This window comes from Octopus bimaculoides, chromosome 18 (genome assembly GCF_046866305.1).
Source record: "Octopus bimaculoides isolate indiv1 chromosome 18, ASM4686630v1, whole genome shotgun sequence".
Classification (NCBI taxonomy): Eukaryota; Metazoa; Mollusca; class Cephalopoda; order Octopoda; family Octopodidae; genus Octopus; species Octopus bimaculoides.
The window spans coordinates 46,365,300-46,390,299 of record NC_142945.1 but is presented as its reverse complement, the minus strand read 5'-3'; the positions used below and the strand labels follow the sequence as shown (position 1 = coordinate 46,390,299).

The 25,000-nt window shown below is 37.1% G+C and overlaps 1 protein-coding gene across 1 annotated transcript in view; it reads right to left on the bottom strand.

Annotated features, from left to right (window-relative positions):
• Positions 1–24,130, bottom strand: part of LOC106878419 (dual specificity protein phosphatase 4) — a 25,283-nt gene extending 1,153 nt beyond the window's left edge. Inside the window, exons 1-4 of the mRNA XM_014927626.3 lie at positions 22,927–24,130; positions 5,819–5,916; positions 4,869–5,088; positions 1–4,359 (exon numbers count right to left, since the gene is read on the bottom strand). The exon at positions 1–4,359 is cut by the window's left edge and continues 1,153 nt beyond it. Coding sequence (XP_014783112.1) covers positions 4,022–4,359; positions 4,869–5,088; positions 5,819–5,916; positions 22,927–23,287 — 1,017 coding nt within the window. The 5' untranslated portion in view covers positions 23,288–24,130 and the 3' untranslated portion in view covers positions 1–4,021. The remainder of the gene's footprint in view (positions 4,360–4,868; positions 5,089–5,818; positions 5,917–22,926) is intronic.
• Between the last annotated feature and the right edge of the window lie 870 nt (positions 24,131–25,000).

Genomic DNA, 25,000 nt, shown 5'->3' with positions numbered 1-25,000 from the left:
TTTTTATCCAAATTCTGACTTAACCTCCGTTTTCTTTAGCTGTATACATGGTGATTGCTCGTTGTCAATGATGCACACATATACAAATGATATATGTATATATAAGCACACACACACACACACATACATATGTACATGTACACAAGCCTGGCCAAGTAGTTAAGAAGTTTGCTTTGCAATGTCTGAATTCCTGGAATCCAATCCCTCAAAATGATATCTTGTACAAATGATTGTTATGTTTACCATTGCCCCGAGTTAGACTAGACCAAGGCCTGGTTATGGTGGAACTGGGAGAAAATGGAGACTCTTTGAAAACTTATCTGACGGATTGTATCTGCAAGAACCCAGTCTTGTCACACAGTGTCATGCTGATACTCTGAGTACAAGTGTCTGTGGAATACTCGACCATTCACACCATAATTCAATGGAGCAGGTAGCTGAGTTGATAATAATGAGCATACCAGTTTTTCTAAGACAGAGGATTCCGTTACTGTTACACGTGTGTGGTAAAAACATACATACACATATGTATATATAGATGTTCACTCACACAGTCACACATATATGTAGACGCAGTCAGCTGTTAAATTGTAGAACTTTCTTATTCTATTTTCCACCTCACACCTCATCCAATACCATTTTTTTTTCTGTTATGCCCTTTTATGGTTAGGAGGTGAGGGATTAATTATAAAAAAATTACTATTATTATTATTATTAAACCAGGGGGGAAAATTCCAATAACAAAAAACAAAAAGTCAAAAACATTGCAGAAAGTTCTAGAACAGCTATTTAGATATATCTCTTGTGTGTCATTTGAATCTAATATATAAAATATATACACACATGAATATATATAGTCCACATTAGGGCTATATATTTTCCTATTTTTCTTGTTCTCCATTTTTTAAAATCTTTCCCCTTCTTCAGCTTCCATCTTAGAAAAAAAAACAAAAAAAACAACAACAAAAGATAATGTATTTCCTAAGATTTCTGTGTCAGGGTATGGCGGCATGGCGCTGATTGTAGTACACTGTCCTCTTCCAGATTGTCCTTAGAGATTGTCTTTATCGTGAAACATCCTCAAACACACACACACACACTGTCATCCAGATACAGCATTCATCATATCAGTGAACCTAGATCAACTGAATTAACAAAAGAGCTGCCACAATGTAGCCCTTGAGGAGGGACTAAACACTATGAGGTAGGCCCTTGAGGAAGGACTAAACACTATGAGGTAGACCCTTAACAGTCACCACTCTTCATCCTTGTTGTCTGTGTCTCTACTGGTGGGTGGCGGGGACTGGGACTAAGGGTAGGAGTTCTCTCAAGTTAACCAAGAAAAAAAAGATCTGAGAGTAACCAGTAAGGGCAACAGCCCCATAAGATAATAATAATAATGATAATAATGGTTTAATATTTTGACACAAAGCCAGCAATTTCAGAGTAGGGTAATAATACTTATTTTATTGACCCCAAAAGATGAAAGGTAAACCTGACCCTGGCAGAATTTGGAACTTCAAAATGTAAAGATGGATGAAATGCCGCTAAGCATTTTGCCTGGTTTGCTAATGATTCTACCAGCTGGCTACCTTAAAAATAATAATAATAATAGTTATAATAATAATAAAAGGTTTCTCAGGATAGGGGCCATTTGTTATTATAAGTTTAATTAGTGTCAAATTCTTTTGAAAATTTTTGGGGAAAAAAAAAAAAAAAAAAATCCTACCCAGATGAAAATTTGATCAGAGCAGGGATCGGTGGTAATTGGTAAGGATTTGAGATTGTGGCACTGAAAGCCTATGACACTGTGACATTGGTCTAGTAAATCTTTAAATTCTTGGCTTTGTTGGCTTCTGTTTTTATGGTCGGTGGGGTCTGAGAGAGAACTATCATTGAAATACGAAATGTGTGTGTGTGTGTGTAAATGTATGCATTTGTGTATGTGAATGTGCGTAGAAGATGAAGGTAAATTTTCTTGGTGGGGGTAAAAAAAAATGTTTAAACTGGAGAACAGATTTTGTTTAATGACAAAGTGATTTACAAATGAAAAATGAGGAGAAGAAGAAAGAAAGATGAATGGCTAAGGAAGGAGACGGTAGTCCAGGTGATGATTGTTTGTTTAAAAAAATATATATAATACATAAAATTTCTTTTTAATGAACATATGTACACATGCATGTGTGCATACACACATGCAAATTATAATATATATATATATATATATATATATATATATACACGTATATATATATATAAAGAGATATTTTTTTGTTTTTGATCTGTACACTTTTGAAAAAAAAAAAGAAAAAAAAAGAAAGAAAATTTCTAATTACTTCAGTCAATACAATAATATAATTACATACAAATATATACACATCACATGTATATATATTTACATATAGAAAACTCCATACACACACACACACACACACGTATAATGTACATATATAATATAGTGTTCGTTTCAATTAATTGTGCCCATCACGCAACATAGCCAGTCCGCAAAACCTTTTTAACATTTCTTTATACACACATTCATCACACACACACGTATATGTATACCTGTATATATGTCAGTATATGTGTGCATGTATATATGAGCTATATAATTTCCTTTATTCAAATTCCACCCTTAAACTTTAATCTATCCAGTGAAGAGGGGGTATGGAGCATAGCAAAGCAGAAGAATCCAAGTGTGGATATAGAAAGTATTTAACATATATATATATATATATATATATATATATATATATATATATATATATGTATATGTATATATATATATATATATATATACACACATATACATAAATATATGTGTGTGTATATATATATATATATATATATATATGTGCTAGCTGGTTGACAAGCAAGCCAACCCCTCCAATCCCTGCTCCCTAATATCAGGGTCATTCGTCCCTTCACCAATCTCTTGGTCCAGCACCTTCATGAATAATGTAAAGAAAAAAAAACCCCTTATGGTGGTTCTTCAGCCTCCCTTCTCTTCTCATCCACCCTAACCATCCTGCAACTTTTGACTCCCCCATTGGGGGCACATGTACCCCAATGTCCCACCCATTTCAAGTAATTCTTGCTCCAGAAATTCCTATTGAGACAGTATAGTGAAGTGTGTGTATGTGTGTGGATACATATATATATATATATATATATATATATATATACACACACACACATATACATACATGCGTGTGCATACATACATATATATATATATATATATATATATACACACACAGTGTAGATATATGTGTGAGATTGTGTGTAAAAGTACCACACACATAAATACACTTCATCTTGGTAGATGTCTTTCCAGACAAACACCTCAGTGCTGCATCCTGCAAGACCCATTATCTTGGACTCGGCATCAACTCCCTTCTTCTAACTTTGGAATGATGCTAATTAGATAGGAATTCGATTTTTCATTTCTTAAACCCCAAAACAAAAGGAATCTCTCTCACAGAATGGGTGGTAGTGGGGCCATGCCCTTTCTCGTCATCCAACACGGAATGAATGAAAGTGGGACGAGATGCCAATAATTAAAAGTAAAAAAAAAGAAAAAAACAAAAAAAAAAAAAAAGAGGAAAAGCCATGGCTTGTTAATTAAATTTGTTGTTAGGATGTTAGGTAAATTGAATTAATATTAAGTGGAATTGCACCCCTTCATGCCCTTGCTCTGCCAGAGACGGGCCATGTACAATAGAATCACTCCCTTTTCTTGTTGCTGCTCTGTTAGAGAAGAGCAATGTTAAATGTAGCAGTGCTTTCTGCTCACCGGAATAACTTGGAATGCCCAACATTCCATAGAGTCAGTTCAAAATCTTACTAGCTCTCAGGGAGGGACATTGAAAGGAAAAAAAAAAAAATCAGTAAAGTGCCCTTGTTTTGCTTCTCATCTTAAGGGAAAAAAAAACACAAAGATGAAAAGAGTCGAAGTTGGTTTTTGGCCATATTAACGCAAGTCAAGTCTCGTACCCCTCCAGGGCCTTGTGAGCCTGATCTAGGTTGGTGAAGCAAGAGGGCTGTTATGTTTGTGTTGCAACGATGGACAGAATTCAGGGAAACAAAACGTGAACGGTGCCTCTATCCGACATGGGGACTTCAGATAGGGATCCTTCGGTGGGGACGATTCAGACAGTTCTTTTTCAAAGTCTTGTAGCTGCTTCATGAAGTTCAGATTTGGTGAGATCACACTGCGACGACTCTGTACGTATTCGAAGGCGCTGTCCAGCCCTAAACCATCATACTGCATTAAGTAAGCCAAACACACTGTCGCTGACCGACTGACGCCGGCGTGACAATGTACAAGGACACGACCGCCAACACTTTTTTCTTGATCTGAAAAGAATAAATGAAAGGAAGGTAAATATATTGCCAGTTCATATTTTTGGTCTACTAAATACGAAAAATGTAAATGGGAGAAGAAACATGTACACTCATACATCTACCGACACATACACATGTTGACCATGGGTTGGACAGTTTGGCAGAAGCCGGTCAGCTGGAGAGCTGCCCAGGCTCCAATTACCTGTTTTAGTATTGTTTCTATGGCTGGATGCCTTTCCCAATGTCAACCATCTTACAAAATGCACTGAGTGCTTCTTACATGACTCCAGCACAGGTATATGTGTGTGTGTGTGTGTGTATATATATATATATATGCAGACACATATCTAGCAACAGACTCACAAATACATTCATCTACAAATACATACAGATATCTATCCATACATTGATATCTATATATACACACACATATTTAGTGCCAGACACATACAGACATGGATTTACACACACACACACACACACAGAGCAACATGCAGCCAGAGTGCAGTCGTTGTACATACCAATAAATGTGATGGCTTGTTGGAACCAGGATGACAAATCTGCATATTGAGAGTCTTCAACTGGAATGGTCAAATAACGGAAATCGTTGGGGAAGTAGTTGTTGCAGGAACTGGACACATTGATGACAGCAGTCATTCCAAGTTTCTTCAACAGATCGATGTTTCGAGCATGACAGTGGTCACCCAAAAACACATGGGAAAGAATTTCTACAGGATGAACCTGGAAGGAAGAAAACGAGAAAACAACTTAATACAGGCAACATGAAATATGAATAGAATTTCAGAAGACTTTGGTCACATTAATATTGGTCAAGTATTGATCATTTAACAACAGCCCCATTTGAGTCCAGTCTAGGTTAGTGTAGAGATAAGACCATTTTTCTCTTGTTTTCTGGTGCCATGTAAAAAGCACCCAGTACACAATGCTAAGTGCCAAAGACTTCAGTTGATGGGTGTTGGGGGGGACAGAAAGTGGGGGAGGCTGTTTTAAGGGACACGTGAATGCAAGATGAATGGATTGTACCTATGTGGCAGATGCTGAAGGCGCTGGAAGGTGCTCAAGAAGGAAAGGTAGACTTAGGCAGACATGAAAAGTTATGGTGAAGTCAAATGGCTATAGATCCTCAGAGAAAAAGAAAAGAGAGGAGAAGGCTGGTCAGCTTATGATCTAAGACATTCCAAACCATGACCATCCTAAGTCAATCATATAACACCACCTTATCCAATAAATATCATTCCTTGGGGTGATGAAAGAAATTTGGCTGCTATTTCTAGCTTATCAAGAAACTGTGTAACGACTGTCAGCAAGGAAGACTATGATGATGATAATGATGAGGATGATGATGATGAGGACGATGCTCATGGTGGTAGTGGCGGTGTGATCAATGATAAATAATGATGGTGTTGATGGCAGTGATGCCTAGTACCAAGTGCAGTATAATAGTACCTACCAAGTAGCTGGTGGATGGTTTGTCAAGGTAACTGTCCAGTAAAACTCGTTCCGCTATGCACAACCGGGGAAAGATGGTTTTGAATGTTGTATAACCTCCTGCAAAAGAAAAGAAAGAAAACTTAGTACAAATATCACATACACACACAAATACATGTATATATATATTACATTTGGTCCAATAGTAGAGCATCTGTCATGTATATAGATGTGAATTCAAGTCCAATAGGCACCCTTCGACCTTTCCCCCCCACAATCCCTATTAAAGAAATTTTCAAACCCAATATTTACACAGAAATATATATATATATATATATAGCTTTATGTGCTTTCAGATTCACCGTTCCCAAAAAGTATTTCGTGTTCCCCAAGTTTCTAAATTTATATGGAAACATACACAAACATGTATCTAAATTTATACACACACAAACATATATACACCTGTATATATTATCAAAATCTACCAGGTCTTGGAGTTTAAAGCTGGGGGTCTTGAGAATTTTAGGGTTTCTTTCTAATTATATTTCAAAGATGCACCCTATTCTGATAAGGTGACTGTTCTTAATCACAAACTGATTTCGGTAGAGCATAACCGAATCTGTACATACATATATGCACACATGTACATATGCACCACAACACAATTTGAATTAACATGCTATATGCACTCACTATGTGTGTGCATGCAGTAGTTGGTTGTATATCGATTGTTATGTTGCGATGTCTAACAATATAGCAGATTATACTCAACAAACACACATATACACACAAAAATATATATACACATACATATGTACACAAAAATATATACACACATGTACACAAATATATGGACATGTACACATATAGACACATACATATACAACATACATATGTATACAGAAATAGATCCATACACACACAAATATATAAATATATATGCACAAATATATAATATATATACACAAATATATACATATATACACACATGTATGAATATATACATATGTATATATATATATATATGTGTGCATCTGGATTAAGTGATGCATACACAATAGTCTGTATTCATGCTACCTTGCAAGGTGTGTCGATGTGCAAACTGCATTACAAAATGCGCCATGCATGTGTAAATTATACTGCACCACAAGATATGCACTTTATAAAAACCTGTGCATGCGTGTGCACAAAATAAGTGCATGTATACAGTGTGTGAGTGTGTGTATACTGCATTGCACAGTTTGTAAGAACGCAGAAGCTACAGAGAGCGCGAAAGTGCATATATATAGAAAGGAAGAGAGGGAGAGGGAGAGAGGTGCTGGGAAAATTCGCTACCCTCTTTCTTTCCCCTATCCAGACACACACACACACGCACGCGCGCAGGCATCGTCCATCTTGGCGCGCGCGCGTACATTGACATGGTAGAAATAAACTAATGACTGATGAGATGAGTGGAAGGGTTGGAAAGGTGTTCTGTTATTACCATATATGGTAGTGAAGCGAGACGCGGCTGTCACATGGGTACACCGCCATCTCCACCATTACTACTGCATCAAGTGCAACACCATTTCAGCAATTATAGCATCTGTATTACCACCACCCATACTACCACCACCACCACCACCCATACTACTACTACCACCACCACCCATACTACTACTACCACCACCACCACCCATACTACTACCATTACTACTACTACCATCACCACCCATACTACTACTATTACTACCACCACCCATACTACTACCACCACCACCTTTATCATGTTAGCCTTAAAATTACTATTGCCAGCACCATGACTAATATTGCTGGTACTACCACCACCACCTGCAGCAAAGGAGCCCTTTTTTGGTAAAAATAACAGCTAAATACCCCTCGTACCACCCAGTCTTAATAAGACAATGCAGTCTGATTATATATATATATATATATATATATATATATGATGTTTATGTATGCATATGTGTATATATATATATTTGCATATATGTATATATGTATATATACAGACACACACACACATATACATGTATATATAATCATAATCAGGATGGTCACAGTTGGAAGGTTTTTGATCATAGTTGCCAGTGGATCAAAGCTAAACAGCAGCCACTATAAACACCAGTAGCAACAAACGAGGGCAGTTTCAATGTATAATAAGCTAGACGTGCTAAATTTAACAGCTAACTCTTCCCCCCGATCATACCTTAGTCTCTTAAAAAAAACTGGGTGAATGCACTGCCAAGTGTGTTTGTGTGTGTGTCTGCCGCCAAAATGGTCATAGTTGAACATCTTTGATCAGAAATCCACTTGAAGGCAAGCCTAGGGCTAAATATATATATATATATATTTCGAAGTCCAGTATTTGGACATACATTTACAGACGGATACAGACACGTGCGTGCAATGCATTGAACAATATACGCACATACACACACGTGTACAGTACATAACTCATATACGATATACAACACACATGTAACTACATAACCACATACATACACACACACACACACACACACACACGCAGGCGCGGGCGCGAACGCACCTTACAGTGCAAGGAAACAGCTGCATAAACATACGCACAGACAGCTTACATAAACACACGAACAAGTACAACACACACACACACACGTCAGATCGTTAGAGGCAAAGCGTGACATTAGAAATGTGAGGAATGCAAGCTGTTTTTTGATGAATGGGGTTGGTGGTAGTAGCGGCGGCGGCGGTGATGGTGGTAGTGGTAGTAGTAGTAGTAGTAGTAGTAGTAGCAGCAGAGTCGTGATAGGAAATAATATGCAAAAGCCCTATAATCTCTCATACACCCAAACCAACACACCATCGCACACAGACAGACAGGCAAGCAGCAGCTAATAATAATAATAATAATAAAAACGAATATAGAATCAGCAGCCGGAATTGCTAAGCTTCCTATACTGCCTCCTCCAAAAACCACCACCACCACCGCCACCACTAAGTAGTATGACTAGAAAACTGGAGTTTCCCCAGTTAAAATCCATCTGTTGTATTTTCTTTCTCAATGAAAGTGCAAAAGCTTCGCTTGGCAGACAAGCGAGGAGAGGAGGAGGAGGAGGAGAAGATGAGAGAGGTAGGCAAAGGTAGTGATTAGAAGAAGGAAGTCGGTAGAAGATAGATTGATAGACTGCCAAGCAAAGAGCGGTGCTGGTAGTGGTGGAGAGGGGGGGGGGACAGACAGACAGACCGCCTCATACATCATCATTCCACATCACCATGATGGCGACGACGACGATGATGATGATCATTAATAAAATATATTTCATTGTGTACATTGTACGGTGCATTAGGTGTAATGCATTATTACATCCATCTGTCTGTCTGTATGCATGTATATACAGATATGTATATATGCACGTACATAAACATGTATATACAAATACATATTCGTACACATCTGCATACAAACACACACACACACACACACACACAAACACACATATACGCATTCCGGTCAGTCCATCATGTTGAACCGTTAATTCCTTCACATTTCTTTCTCTCCATTTTTAAAATTTCCTCTCAACCTTTTTCGTCGAAGAGCGTAGGTTCGAAACGTCGAAGACTTCTCCATTCTTCCCAAGCGTTTAACTAATACACCTGCTTGGTGTTCCCTCACCTGTCTTCATCTTTTGTTTTCTGTAAATTTGCACTAAATATATGACTGGTTATGACTGGGTGTACGTCTTTGTTCAAATTTCTATAACCTGGCAGTTTGGCAAAAGCGACCGATAGAACATAGGTACCAAACTTTAAAAAAAAGTAAATACTGGGGGTCAATTTGCTCGACTAAACCCTTTAATGCGGTGCTCCAGCATGACTACAGTCCAATGACACAAGCAAATAGGATAAAAAAAAAGACTATGTTATGGAAAATGCAGAGGTTTGGTCATGTAAAAATGACACTATACTTCTGGTGGATGGTCACGCATGGAAAAACGTCTTCATAAAAGTATACGAAGTTGATAAAGCTGTTTGAGCAATATCAAAGAACAGGGAAGAGAGGGAGGGGGCACTAAGTTGGCGGATGACGGGGGTAAATGATGAGGGAAGATTGGGCCTCTCAGCTTCATTAGATGATAGCTTTGCAGGTTCTTCACAACCATCAATAACATTCCCAAATACCTAGTTGTAATTAAGTACTACATTGTGGTACAGTCCTTTAACTGCAACTAGGTACAGAATATGGTGCAGTCTATATAGCTGTATGTAGGCACCACAGCATGGTACAGTCCATAGAGTTATAAGTAGGTACCGTACAGAGGTACAGTCCACCACCAGTTTCCAAAGGATGGACCAGTACATGTAGCTATAAGTAGATTTCACAGAGAGGTACAGTCCACCTTAAGTACCATAGTGTAGTTTAGTTCCTATAACCATACGTGGAAATGGTATCTCCAGATAAGTGGGAGCAAGTTAACTTCTATGTTTAGTGCTGCAGGAAGAAACAATGAAGTTGCAGTTGTCCGGGTCCCTGTGATGTGAGAAAATACAGAGAGAGGAAGAGAGAAATAATTCTCCTGGATAGACAAAAGGAAGGTTGTTCTAAACAGAACAAAGTACTCTGTCCAGTTTCCTTCCTGAGTCAACCAATCCCACCAATGATTATTAACAATAAGATTAATTATTTTTATTATGACGACTCAAGGCAACACATAATGACCAACACTGGACAATCGTTGGAAATAAGTGAAGATTTTGTCCTAAAGCTGGAAAGATTCGAAGAGGGATGCATTTAGGACTGATTTACGATGGAGAGCAGAACACAGGCCAGTCTATTCCAGAAATAGAAAAAAAAAAAAAAAAAAACAGGAACTAAATCAGAGTCAAGTGTTTCTAGTCTTTATCACTCATTTTTGTCATCCTTGCCCACGTCCATTTAAAAAAAATGTGGATGGAAATGGACGATTTGTCAGCAAGTCTGACGATTTGACAGCAAGTCTTGCTTATGTAACTAGCAATCACGTTAGGTTAATGAAATATACGTTAGATGATCTAACTAAATGTAAACATGCTTTGTCATACATACAAACTCCAATCCACTTCAGTGCAAGTTTTAATCTATTAGCAAGAGTGGAATATTCAACAGGGCCCCACATTTTCAGGGACCCCACACTAAATATTTTGTTTTTACGTTTGGTTTAAAAAATTAACCGGAATCTATATAGAGAAAGGGTCCACCTTTAAAAATTCATACAGCAATTGTCTTTCAGGTTTAACTTTGTAAATGTCTCTCAAATGCGTCACCTGTCCAAATAAATATTCAGCTTTTTAAGCTATTATTATTTTATTTACTTCAATCATTAGACTTTGGCCAGGCTGGGGCATCGCCTTGAAGGGTTTTAATTGCAAAAATCGACACCAGAGTTTATTTTTAAAGCCTGATACTTATTCTATCAATCTCATTTTGCCGAGCCGCTAGATTAAGGGGTCGAACATCAACACCAGTTGTCAAGCAGTTGGAGGGGACAAAAACTCTCACACACACATTGCACGATGGGCTTCTTTCAGTTTCCGTCTTCCAGATCCACTCACAAGGTATCTTGGTCGTCAAATAGAGGACACTTACCGAAGGTGTTGCGCAGTGGGATTGAACCGGGAACCATGTGGTTGGGAAACGAACCTCTTATAAAAAAAACCTACTGTTTGTTAGATAAACCACCCTTCCTGCCCATTGCTAGATTATCTATATTCATTAATCTGTCAGATCTGCAGCTGGATCTATAAAAAGATATTTTTATAATTCAGGTTCTTAATTTAACCTCCATTTATAATATATATACAATAGAACCGCCTCTGGCTTTAATTTGATCTTGAATGTAAGTCATGCGTGTGTGTGTGTGCCTGTTTGCATGCATGCGTTTATGTGTACGTGTATACGAAGTACATACATAAAATACACGGGCATAAATTAAACATTCATACAGACACAAAGGCACTAAGAAATAGAGTAATTATTAAGTGGAGATTGCGCCCTCTACTGGATAACCTGGATAATAAAATACTATTACAGACAACGCATACACACACGCACGCACGCACATATGTGGTCATTCATAATTTTATCGCTTCTTTATGAATGGTGCTCGGCAATATGGGAGGGGGGATTGAGAGACGAAGATACAAAGCTTATAAATAAACAATAAATGCACTACAAACAATAAAATACAAAGAAATGACTAGATATAGTTTTTATTGTGTGTATCTATCTATATATATATATATATATATATATATATATATAAAACAGGCCCTGTAGTGGTGGTGGTGATGGAAAAGGCTATTCCGTACGCACACACACACACATGAATGAGAGAGAAAGAGAGGTAGTAAGCCAGACAGCCAACTTCATACACATTCAGATGCAAGTAGCCAACCTAACTAAAACGTTACGGAGGGACAATACATACACAAGCAGTAGCCATATCAACACGATACATATAGGTATTCAAACTACAAACGCATTCACATATCAAGTAGTCACATAACAGTTAAAGGAGCACGCACGCACACACACACAGACAATAATAGCCACATCAACTAAAACCATTACATAATTCGAGAAAGCCTTTCGTGTGGGTTGGTACAGATTACGTTACTTCCGCTGGAATTGATACATTAGATTACAACTTCCGCTACGACAGCTTTTCTTTTTCTTTTTCCATGTGGAGAGACTGCAATATGTTTGTGTGTGTGCGCGCGCACACACACACATATATATATATAAATGCGTGTACACACATTATATATATATGTAAATAGAAATATGTATATAGTAAATGATATAGTGTCTATAATATTTAATCCATCATAATCATTAGTCCGACAAAATATATTTTGTTTCGCTTATGGTTTGGCTCTTCGGGAATGTATATTTTGTCGGACTCAAGATTGTAGATATTTTAAACTTGTCACCTGGAGTATATCCTTTAAGTCTGTTTAGGTGTTGAAACACTTTCTTATATCGAACTGAAGATGAAAACCAAATATGCCTTAATATGAAAAAGGTGACAGTTACTTCATGAACGTTTGTGTGGTTGGTGAGCTGGCATATCGAAATGCCAAAGCATCTTTTATGACATGCATTCATTCAAGTTTGGGTGCGTGGATTGTCACAGAAAAACACCCATGTGATCAGTCACAATATCTAGTGAATCACCAACTTGTTTTCTTATCGAATGTATACCGTACACCAAGTATTGAATGCTATTTTCTTTAGTTTGAAAACAAACACGTGTGTGTGTGTGTGAGAATACAGACAGGTAGGCAGTGTTTAATGCATATTTTGGTGTTTTAGTAAACGTCAAATATTGCACTAGTTGGAAAGCAAGTGTAAATTTGTAGACCTATGTAACTTTTGTAGACTAGAACTTCTGTCTTTACCAAATTTACTTCGATGCTCCTCGTTTCCAAGCCGTTTAGAGTATCTTCAACCTATCTCGACTAGAATTCCCGTCAAGGAGAACTAGGTCGCTGACATACAGGAGTTCTCACAGACAACCATTTCAAACTACTGTTATCTGAGAAATTGTGATTAACAAAAGTGGTCAAAAAAAGCGAGCCATGGTGCACACCCGAATGCATCACTAGATTTCTTGCTGTACTCTCAGCCAAATCCAACTCCGCTAACTAACTTATACCTCAGAACACTGCTTAAACGGCGCTCATAATCTATTCACCTTTACTAAGTTCAGTTGAAGACCACCCGACTATACAGTGTAGTACACATCACCCCGTCAAAAACCTCTAAATTAACAGTTATTAATTCTGAGCTAAGAGTTTCTCGCGTAGTAAAAAGACTCATTGGGAAGAGGCCGTGAACAGTAACGCTGAATTGCATCTCATCTAAACTAATTATATTCCTTCAATCTTTTAATATCCTGATTACTCTGTCTAATGTAAAGCGTATTTTATTATGCGTGTGTGTGAAGCTACAAGATAATGCGTAATCGTGCACCATCTTGTAGCTTTAAGATTTCCATGATGCGAATATTTATGTTTTAGAACGACATTATAGGGTAGACGTGAAAGGCAAGTTAGAACAATAAACAGGTAGGATATTTGAGCGGGATATCGCTAGTTTAAACGCATGAAGGATTAAATAATTATAATTATTTCCTAATATTTAAATGTTTTCGTTCAATAGTTGGGTACATTGGGTATCTCTGTACGCGTTCCATGCCAGAGCATATTGGGGGGCAATCCTTCGGTATTGCTACGCAAGGTCATTCACCCACAAAACCTTCTGTCAGGACACAGATAAAAGAGGCTAGGCTGAAAGAGAGTGAATGACGTACGTCTCTTCGTACAGACATTCAATAGACCAATATCGAAGGATCGCCACATATTGTAACAGCACTTTGCTGACGCTATTCTACCCACACTATATAAGTCATTGTATACGACACTTCAACGTGTCTTTTCAACGACTGTAAGGGACAAACGACTAATCCGAAAACCTATTTCTCACCAACAATCTCTGAGAGTCAAACTGGTTTCTTTCCCAGCATTCATACCCGTGAGGGTAATTTTCACTATTCAATCAGTCGGGTTCAACAACCGCTCCGTTTGTTGAAGGTACTCCGGGTAGCTAGTCAACCCAAACTCCACCGAGCTCCCTCCCTGTATGTGTGTGTGTGTCCCCCGTTCTTGGCATCTATATATACGTGTATACATTCTTATAAATACGAATGAGCATGTTTTCACATACACATATATAGCGAGTTTGATGTCGCATACATTTGATAAGGAGGGCGTAAGAGAAGGTAGGTGTAGATTGGTATATCTACATAACCCGTTTATAGCTAGATGAAAAAAATGGCACTAATACAGTATATATATATATATATATACACACACACAATTTCACATGCCTAACGCCTTACATAACCACACCTGTGGAGTGAAATGGAAGCAAAGATGGCGTTTTTGTGACAAATCAACGAAAACCTTATATCAAGTGTGAGTGCGAGTGTAGTTATGCGTGTGTGGGTGCACGCGCGTTAATATGCAGTTCAGTGATGATTGAGATTTGGATATTTGGATTCATTAAGTCAGATATTTACAGACAACTAGTCATTGCATTAGACGGTGCAGTGCGCGCGCGCATATACGTGCGTGTGTGTGTGTGTGTGTGTTAGCGCGCGCACAGACATATGCGCGAGTAAAATGGGTTTTTTTCCTTTCCATTTTCTTTTTAGATACTACAAACTGGATTATACTAATGTAGCACTTCTATGAGCAAACGCATTTTATCATACACAGCGGTTCGGCTAAAATGATCGATAGAATAAGGCTTTAAAAAAAATAAGTCCCGTTGTCAATTTGTTCGAATAGACCCTTCGAGGCGGTGCCCCAGCATGGCCGCAGTCTAGTGACAAACAAGTAATAAAATATGTATATATATATATATATTCCTGTTTCAGTGATGGGACTACGATCATGCTGGAGCACCGCCTTGAAGAATTTGGTCCAAAAAGTCTACCCCAGTTCTTATTTTTAATGCCTGACACCTATTCTGTCGGTCTCTTTTACCGAACCGCTATATTCCTCCATCCTTGTATTTCATGTCATTATCAGCGCTCTATTATAGAATATTAACTACGCCAGCGTTTGGGACAATTCCAGAACAAGAGAACAGGTTAGAATTTCTAGAAAGGTGTACACCTGTTTGTGCACCTTCGTCTGTTGTATATAAAACACAGGTACACAGAGCTGTTCTCACCCATCTGTCTCTTCACCAATTGTGTTTCCAACCAGTTTTTTTTTCTATCACCTGTTCCCCACCCCACATTATTCCAACTGACATTATTAAACAATATGCCATTGATTCCCATCTGTGAAGGGAGCAAGGTTAATTGTTCCATCGATTGTATGTATCTTAATGTGTGCACATAAATATATATATTATATATACACTCATTCAAAACCGATTCCATTTAAGCCAGCCCACCTCAAACATCGTCGCTGCTTTTCTAATTAATCTCAATTCATTTGAGTTATGAATGAAAGTCAAGACATCTTTATCCCCACAAATCTTCCAGATTTGATGTGAAGGGGTAGGAAGAAGAAGTAGCTTTAATCTACTAGAGTAATCTGCGCAGTGATTGATTGCGGAGATCGATAAAACAAGCAAACCCTAAAATAATTACTGGTATCGATTTACGCCACTGTAGACAACCTATCGCTGAAATTTAAAACCTGGTTTCTGCAAGCAAATAGATTAAAGCTTCTGTATTGAAGATACGTAAAAATGAAGCTTTTTGTAGAAGAACTTAACGCACTGCCAGGACCAAGAATCGAACCCATGACCGAACGATCGTCAACCTAACACTCTAACCACTAGGCCACGCGCTTTCAACATTTTTCCATTGAAATGATAAAAGACTAGTTCGACCTTTATACACCTGTGTCACATGAAAACTCACACACACACACAATACGTTCACACAAAACCTATTTAGACATATTTCACAGAGTATTTGAAAATGAACAAAACATTCCGCGCCCACCCATCACCAAAGTGTTTGAATTTGGATTTAGTCACATAAATAATGTAAGTTGATAAAAACACACACCACACCACCAAACTAATTGTGTTAATGAATTCCACTCCCTAGATCTCTTCTCCCTCCACAACCAGTGAAGGCCACGACGAAGCACCTACGTTATGGGGTCGAGGAGACCACTTGTAATATCTGAAGCAAAACTCTGGTGGAGTTTTGGAATAGCTACCTTTTCGAAGTCCTCACACCTCACAGGAAAGGAACACGGACGTAGAGGGCAAAAAAAAAAAAAACGAAACAAAAAGAAGAAAAAGTTGTAGAGCCCCCCCCCCCTAAATAAAAAGTAAAAGCTGCAAACATTTTTGGAAAAGAAACAAAAAAATTAAATTTAATCAATTCTCGTTTTAAGAAAAAAAAAACAAAAAACCTACACATTTCCTTTCCTCTGAGGTTAAGGGACTTCGAAGGACATGTATTCCAAAACTCCGCCCCAAATTCCAAGTGTTAAGAAACTCGTGGGAGTATATATATTCTATGCTGAAAATATCAATGAATTTTAATTTCTACAAATTCATTAATATGGAAATTAAATTACTGCTTTAGTCTCAAGAATTAAACCATTTTGTAGGGAGTGGGGGCATTCTTTCTCGGGAAAGGGATTAAAGAATTCATCAGGAGGCAATTCCAGATTTAAATGGGGGCGAAATTTCCACATCGCAACCGAAATTCTTCAGCTTTGCCTCTACATGGTCGCTCAATCTGCAAGAAATACCAGCTAGATTTTATCTCAATTTAAACCTTTGCTGTTTTATTAAAAATAAAAATGTATGGCATATTGAACTGAATTATGTAGTTCTAGATATACAAAACTAGACAGGTTGGCCATAATCAGAGCGCCTTTGATCACAGGTGTGTTGAATTAAAGAGGCAAATACCATATATTTACATTATATACACATTGCCAACAGAGATTTTATCAAGATAAATCCATTTTTATGTCTAAGATGAAGCTCATGTTTACAAAATACTCAACAGGCATATATATATATATATATATATATATATATATATACACACACACACTTATGTATAAATGAATATATATACACACACAAACACACATATAAATATAATATATATATATATATATATATATATATATATATATATATTAGATATATACCTACACAACACGAACTATATAATTACATGCACGATATATTTGTTAACGAGAAAGTATAAAAATAATTAATGAACGGGGAATTTTTATAGATCAAAGGGGGGGGGGAATAAGAAGAATGAGTGAATGGAAAAAATAAATAAAACAAAAACTGTAAGCCAGTCGCCCACTCAGCTGTTCAAAATAATCAACAACAACAACGACGAAATGAGGAAGAAGAGTGATGCTGGCGAATGTAGGTGATGTTTAGATGGAAACTGGAAAAAGTGATGTAGCTAGCTTGTAATATACTATAAATAGGTGATGATGTAGTGGTAGAGAAGCAATGGCGGCCACAAGGGAGATAACTACTAGAGATTACGAGTGGAGGTGTTTATGGATGGCAGCCAGAGAAAAACAGATTTTTTGTTGTATTAATACGTGTAGGCATATTCTATCTATCTAATTTTCCCCTCGTTTCGAGAAACTCTGAGTATCGACATATTCATGTTCCAACAAGTATCTATTCCACTCGGTCCTCATTAATTAAGATTATACCTCTCTCTATATATATTATATATATATATATATATATACATACACACACACACAAAATTTTAAAACGCTTTGATTTTCAGTTGCTTTTTTAAACACCAAAACAAAATTTCCAATATTCTTTCCTGCGTGGGAATACGTTTTATTTCCTCATAATATATATATATATATATATATATATATATATACGCATATCTAAACAGGCACATATATCACATCATCTATCTATCTATCTATCTATCTATATCAACTTTTTCAAGTATCACTTGAAAAGGAAGGTGAGAGTAGAGAGGCAAGTGTTGTCTAGCAAATGTTTCGAAAAAAGATGGATACATGTAGCAAGAATGGCACGTATAAATGACGAAGCCACCTTGACCATGATTCTATAAAACGTTTTAAAATTTTGTAAACAGAGAAATTTTATTTAACAAACTGTGACGCTAAAGACCGAGGTTACCGTGGTCTTTTCGTAGGTTTTTCTTTCCACGGATAACCTCCCCATTTATTGGGAATTTTTTGTATTTTTCGTATTTTTTGTAAATACCCCAAACGTTTTTTTTTTTTTTTTTTTTTCATCGTTGTCCCCACTTTTGTTTTTTTTTCTGCTTTGTTTTCGACCCCCTCGAAAAGAAAAACTCTACATTTGTATTTTGTCCCCTCTGTGTTGAGCCCTGTGTGGCTAATAAAGAAACCTATCTATACACACACACACACAGTGTACAAATATAGAGGTAAGTGAGTAGCTAGGTCACTAGATAAAGAATATATAGACTGGCGAGAGACAGAGAGTACTTAACAACTAGATAGGCAGAAAAGCTCGGCTGGTTTTTGTTTTCAATAAAGAGTAGAGGAGTTCAGGTAAGGAGGAGGGGGTATGTGTTTGACCGAGATTCTATCATTAACATGATACAGAACAATCACTTCTTAATGAGGCTAGCAGCAGTAGTAGTAGTAGAACTAGTAGCTGCACAATAACAGTAATAATAGTAGTGGTGATTTTATTTTTGTTAAAGTGAAAATCTCAAACCAAAGCTCTTTGTTATTATTTGATTTTAACGAAATATTTTATTTATTAAAAGATACAACTAAAATAAAATTAGAAGGATACAAATTCATAATTTTTCTGCTAGTTATTCAGACTGAAAATTGCGGTTTCATTTCCCAGTGACACGATTTCGCGCTTGTTCAAGATACACGCACACACAGACGATATGCTAAGGGAAATACCTAAATGACGTGCGCTGCATAATGCATCTGCACGCAGAAAGCTTCATGCAGGTATTTTCCCTCGGCCATATTGTCTCTTCTGTAATCAGTGTTGCAACGTTGTTACACTCACGCACGCATACTCATTGGTCACTCATAGTCTTTGTCCACCCACTGAGCTGAATTCTCTTCGCTGAGGAGGTCTAAATAAGATCGAAACGCATTACATCATTTGACTTATCTACTCTAATCTACATTGTATTGTCCAAAAAAACTTCCATCAACTGATCTCATTGGAGTTGTCTCCCATAATTGCTTTTCATTTTAGGTTTTAGAGCAAAATTAACGGAAGTTTTTGTCAATCATAGCTTAGATAATCTCAGCTGATTGGAACAGTATGGGCGCAAACCTTAGAGCTGAAACATGTAAAACTAAATATATATATATATATATATATATATATATATATATATATATATATATACACACACACACACACACAAGTGTTACATGTGTAATAGTTACTTGAAAAACCATTGTATTTTACCTGTTGAATACTAGGGCCACAGTAAGCAACATCCCCCCACCTTCACTGTTGTATTGGCAAATGAAACACATTCTCACCGCGTCTTCCACCATTCATAAAGCCCCAATAGTGGTGTCTAGTTTCCTTCCGCAGGCATTCCGACATCCTTCACTTGCATTAGTAGAGCAGTAAAACTAGAGCGTAGGTTGGCGGTAAGAAGGCACTTGCATTAGATATAAAGGGAATACCCAGGGGGTTGCTTGTGGGTTGTTGACCCAGAAGCCTACACTTTCCCTCTCTATGTATATGCGTGTTCTGCTCAATATTGTCATTACTGCTGCAGTTTACGATTACTATTATTATTATTAATACTATTATTTATTGATTATCATCATTATTATTTGATATAAATCTTGTAGTTCTCACATATTAACTATGTGAAATATTCTTCTATTAAGCTTTTTTTTCCTAAAGTATTTCGCCTCTGTACAGCCGCCATCGCTCAGGGTTTTTGTGGCCACAACCCCAGAACGAGGCGCAACCAGAATTTTCAGAATGGAACTGAATGAAGATCCTGGAAATGAATTCGTTACTTGAAGTGAAACCTAAAGACCAATTGAGCAGAGTTTTTCATAAACTCTGCTCGCTCTCTTTCTCTTTCTAAACACACACACACACACACACACACACATATGTCTGTGTGTGTAGAATATAAGTGGGTGAGAAAAGAAAACACTAGTGCAATAAAATTAGGTAAGCAGCACCAATTTAGTTGGTGCTTGGATTGATCAAATTCTTCCATTCCAGCTTCTTTATTCAGGGTAAAGTAAAGTAAGTAGTCCAGCAGAACAGAGAGAGGGGGGAGAGGAGGAGGTGATGGAAGGAGAAAATGAGTAAAAATGTATGAAAATCTTGAGTTAGAGGCAAGATGATAATGAACTCTAGAACCATCAAAGCACACCCACAGACAGACAGACAGACCAGACTGTTACCGGAAGAGACAGAATTTAGATAAAATTCTTCGTAAGCACCAACGTAGCGTGTGGAGATTTACATACATATATATACATATATATATATATATACATACATATCTGTTGGAGTCTCAGCTTTTTTAGCTGCTATTTCTGAACTTCGGTATGTGGTGAAGCAAATGTTTGCTGATCCCTTAATTATGTTTATAAATGTATAAGAACTTTTAAATAAGTTCTCCACCGATAATGGTGTTTACATACCGAAGGGCTTGGTAAAAAATATTAATTGTTGATTTATTAATAAACCTTTTTAATTGTAATAACACATACATACATACATACATATATATATATATATATATATATATATATATATATATATATACACGTGTGTGTATTTTTATGTGTTAGTAGCCACTGCAGTAGTACTTCCTGGCAAATCTAATCTCTCAATAGCTTCTACCTTCCTCCTTCCCCGTTTCCCCCCCCCCCCCACCCCCGTCAGTGACTATCATCATTTCAGTACTTCCTGAAAACCTATACGCCCCCTCATCGCCGTCGTTTGGGAATGTTCAAGAGAAAATTCTTCAATAGATGAAATGGTTTCATCTTAGAATCGCAACTGCATACACACAAACACACACACATTAACACGTGTGTGTGTGTGTGTGTGTGTGTGTGTGTGTGTGTGTGTGTGTGTGTGTGTATATATATATATATATATATATATATAGTTTTATGAATACAGTGCAATAAGATGCATTGGTCGTGTATAGAAAAGACACTAATATGATCATGAATTGTTAAAATAAAATTTATATATATATATATATATATATATATGCACACAACACACGTATATAACATGCTGTATATATATATTACAGACTGCAGATGCGCGTGTTGTTTGTGCACGCATTTCCCAGAACGTCTTCATTCATATATTCATATTTATTTATTTTAATCCCCTATGAAAATTTCTTTCATGTTTAAACCCTGCCATGGCTATCACGGCGGGAAAAAAACAAAACAAAACAAAAAATAACAACAAACAACAAACAAATGAACAGTGTCAACATCGTTCTGCTGCACATCAACAACAATAAAAATCAATGACGATGGGGGGGGGGGGAATCAAAAGAAAAAAATATATATATAACAAATACTGTTTCATAGTAATTGTGTACCCCCACCACTGCCTTTGGTAATAGTAGTAAACAAATAAAGACCTGTCTTATATCTTAAATACAGACCGGTCTTGCATTTTAACTGTGGGAATTAAAAACTAAGCCAGCGAAATAAACGTGAATGGTGACATCCTACTATTCTAGTTATTACAATTATTGTTGTTATTATTTTTTTACAAATCTCTGCCGAGGTCGACTTTGGCCTGTATCCTTTCGGGGTCGATAAAATAGGTACCAGTTGGATACTGGGGTCGATGTAATCGACGTACTCCCTTCCCTGAATTTGCTGGTCTTGTGCCAAAATTTCAAATCATCATCATTATTATTATTATAGTTTAGGGATATCAAATACACATTGCATTTGTGTGGTGTTTGTGTACATATATACTTATACACACATGTATATATATTGTGTATATGTATGTTCACACAATCCTTGTATATAGTGATTTGTATCCGTAAAAAGGTGTGTATGTGCGTGCGTGTGTATATATATTTATATATATTCCATCATCACTTGTTCGTTGACACACACGCGCAAGAATGGTTTTGAATGGTGTGGGAGGAATTGTTCTTTTACGTGTTTCAGCCTAAAAGCTGCGGTCAAACTGGGGCACGAATTTGGAAGAAGAGGCAACATACCGATAAGGACTGGTACTTTTATTGTGTCGACCCCTAGATGGATTAAAGAAACGTGACCACAGCGCAATTTGAACTCAGAACACACGCAAAGCGACGACATGAAATATAAACAAGGCTGTTGTATTTGGTTGGTAGCACACACACGGAGTCACTGTGCTCTCTCTCCTTCTACTAGACATAGCAGCTAAATCCCTCTCAAATCATGCAATGCTTTTTTTGAAAGGAGCAACATAAGATACTACAACAGTCGTAGATATCCCTCCAGAAAGTCGAGATGACCACGACTAGTCGGATCTACACAACAACAACAGTACAGAGAAATATATTTGTGTTTACTTACCACTTAAGTAAAAAATGTCCACGTTTTGAACTTGCTGACTGAGGCTCTTAAATACCAAATAGAGGTTCGTGTCGTTGCTGACATCAGCCAGTGTGTTTGTGTCCTGATCATACAATACAACAGATGTGTAGTGGCCACTGGTCAAGTGTAATCGCTTAGTTTCGTCCGGCACTATATTCTCCAGTGAAATAAATCCTCCCGACCGACGTTTTAATATCGGTGGACAGTGGATATTTCGGGCGGTGATGATGTGGCCTTCATTAAACGACAGAAACGGTCGACAGTCGAGTAATAAGGTGTTCTCATTGGTGGTTATTATTTCGGACAGGTCGCGGGGTGATATGTGTACAGTTATGTCCATCTTGGACAATGTCTTGGAGGGACTCTTCACAAGGAAATGAATCTTGATTGAATTTTTCTCAATCCCGAAGAGAATGAGTTATGTTATGGGAATATATATATATATAAATAAATATATATATATATTCTATAAATATATATATTATTTAAATATATATATGCACTGTTAAAAATTACTTTTTTTTTTTTAGAGTAACAACGTACAAAATACAAAGTGCGTGTGTATATATATATATATATATATATATATATATATATATTCGTTCTGTCTTCCAAAGCAAGCTTTGAAAATGTGAATAAAGCTGAATTTGATTTTACAAATATAAAAATTGAAAGAAAAGGAAACCGCAGTTAGGTTTGTATCAGGTTTGAGACTTGGTAATAAATCTGGTCTGGTAGCAAAACGTCTGTTAATTCTTTTATAAAGAATAAGCAATTAAATTCCAAGAGTGTTAAAATTGCGTGCGTGTGTGGTGGTGGTAATGATGATAATGGTTTGGCTGAGTGTATATACACATTAATATATAGATATATATATATGTGTGTAAGCTGTGGATAGTGTAAAAAAATGATAGAGAGAGAAATGCGAGCAAAGCGAGACTAAAGAATTCCCTGCTCTCAGCTCCAAGTCCACCACACAAATGCTAAAAGCCTAACACACGACTGGTTGGCAAGAAAACGTGTTATGTGGTGTGTCTTCCGTCATGTTATGAACGCATCTGTGTATATGCAATACATATACACATACACGCATTCGCGTATATACATACATACATGTGTGCGAAGCAGTGCTGGTTTTCTGTCACTCCCTCTCTCTATTATCTCTTACAATATCGTCGTTGGTGAACGAATAAAGGACAACGAGAGGGTAGGAGTGGCAACACGTTGAAACGGAAGTAAGGGAAGGAGGAAAGACGTCGAGGAAGAGGAGGAGGAGTGAACGAGGAGAAAGAGAATTATAAAACAATCTACAGGAGGGAAAGGAAGAGTAGATTTTACTATTAAATCACGTTAACACATTCAATCTTTCACACACCCTTCCTTCTCCCTCTCTCTCTCTTTCTCTATTACAAACAATGACACAATTCCTCTCTCTTTCTCAAACTCTTACACATATATACAAACATGCACGGGCACACTCCTCTCTCTCTCTCTTTAACACAATCACTACACTATACTATACACACACCCTCTCTCTCTTTCATTCAAATACTCTCTCCCTCTCTCTATTCATTCTTACCTTTTCTCTTTCTTCGACTCACTCTTCATATCTTCCTCTCACACTCTACATTTTTCATCTTCCGCCAAACCCTCCCTGTCACTCATTTCACATCCTCTCTCTATCTCCCTCTCCCACTTTATCTCTCTCCAATTCTATCCCTTATGTCTTTTCCTCCCTCCCTCCCTCCCTCCCTCCCACTATCCTTCTGTTTATTTCTCCGCTCCTTCTCTCTGTCTTTCGTTCACTCAACTTCGTTAACCTCCTACACTTTTTATTTGTTTATTGGTTTATTTTTTTATTTCCTCCATTCGGAACAGGTAGAGACAGCCTTCTCTCTCTCTCTCTCTCTCTCTTTCTCTCTATCTATCTGTCCGTCTGTCTCACTGTCTGTCTATCATTCCCTCCTCTATCTATCTATCTATCTATCTATCTATCTATCTATCTATCTATGTGTGTGTATATATATAAATATATATATACACACACACACAA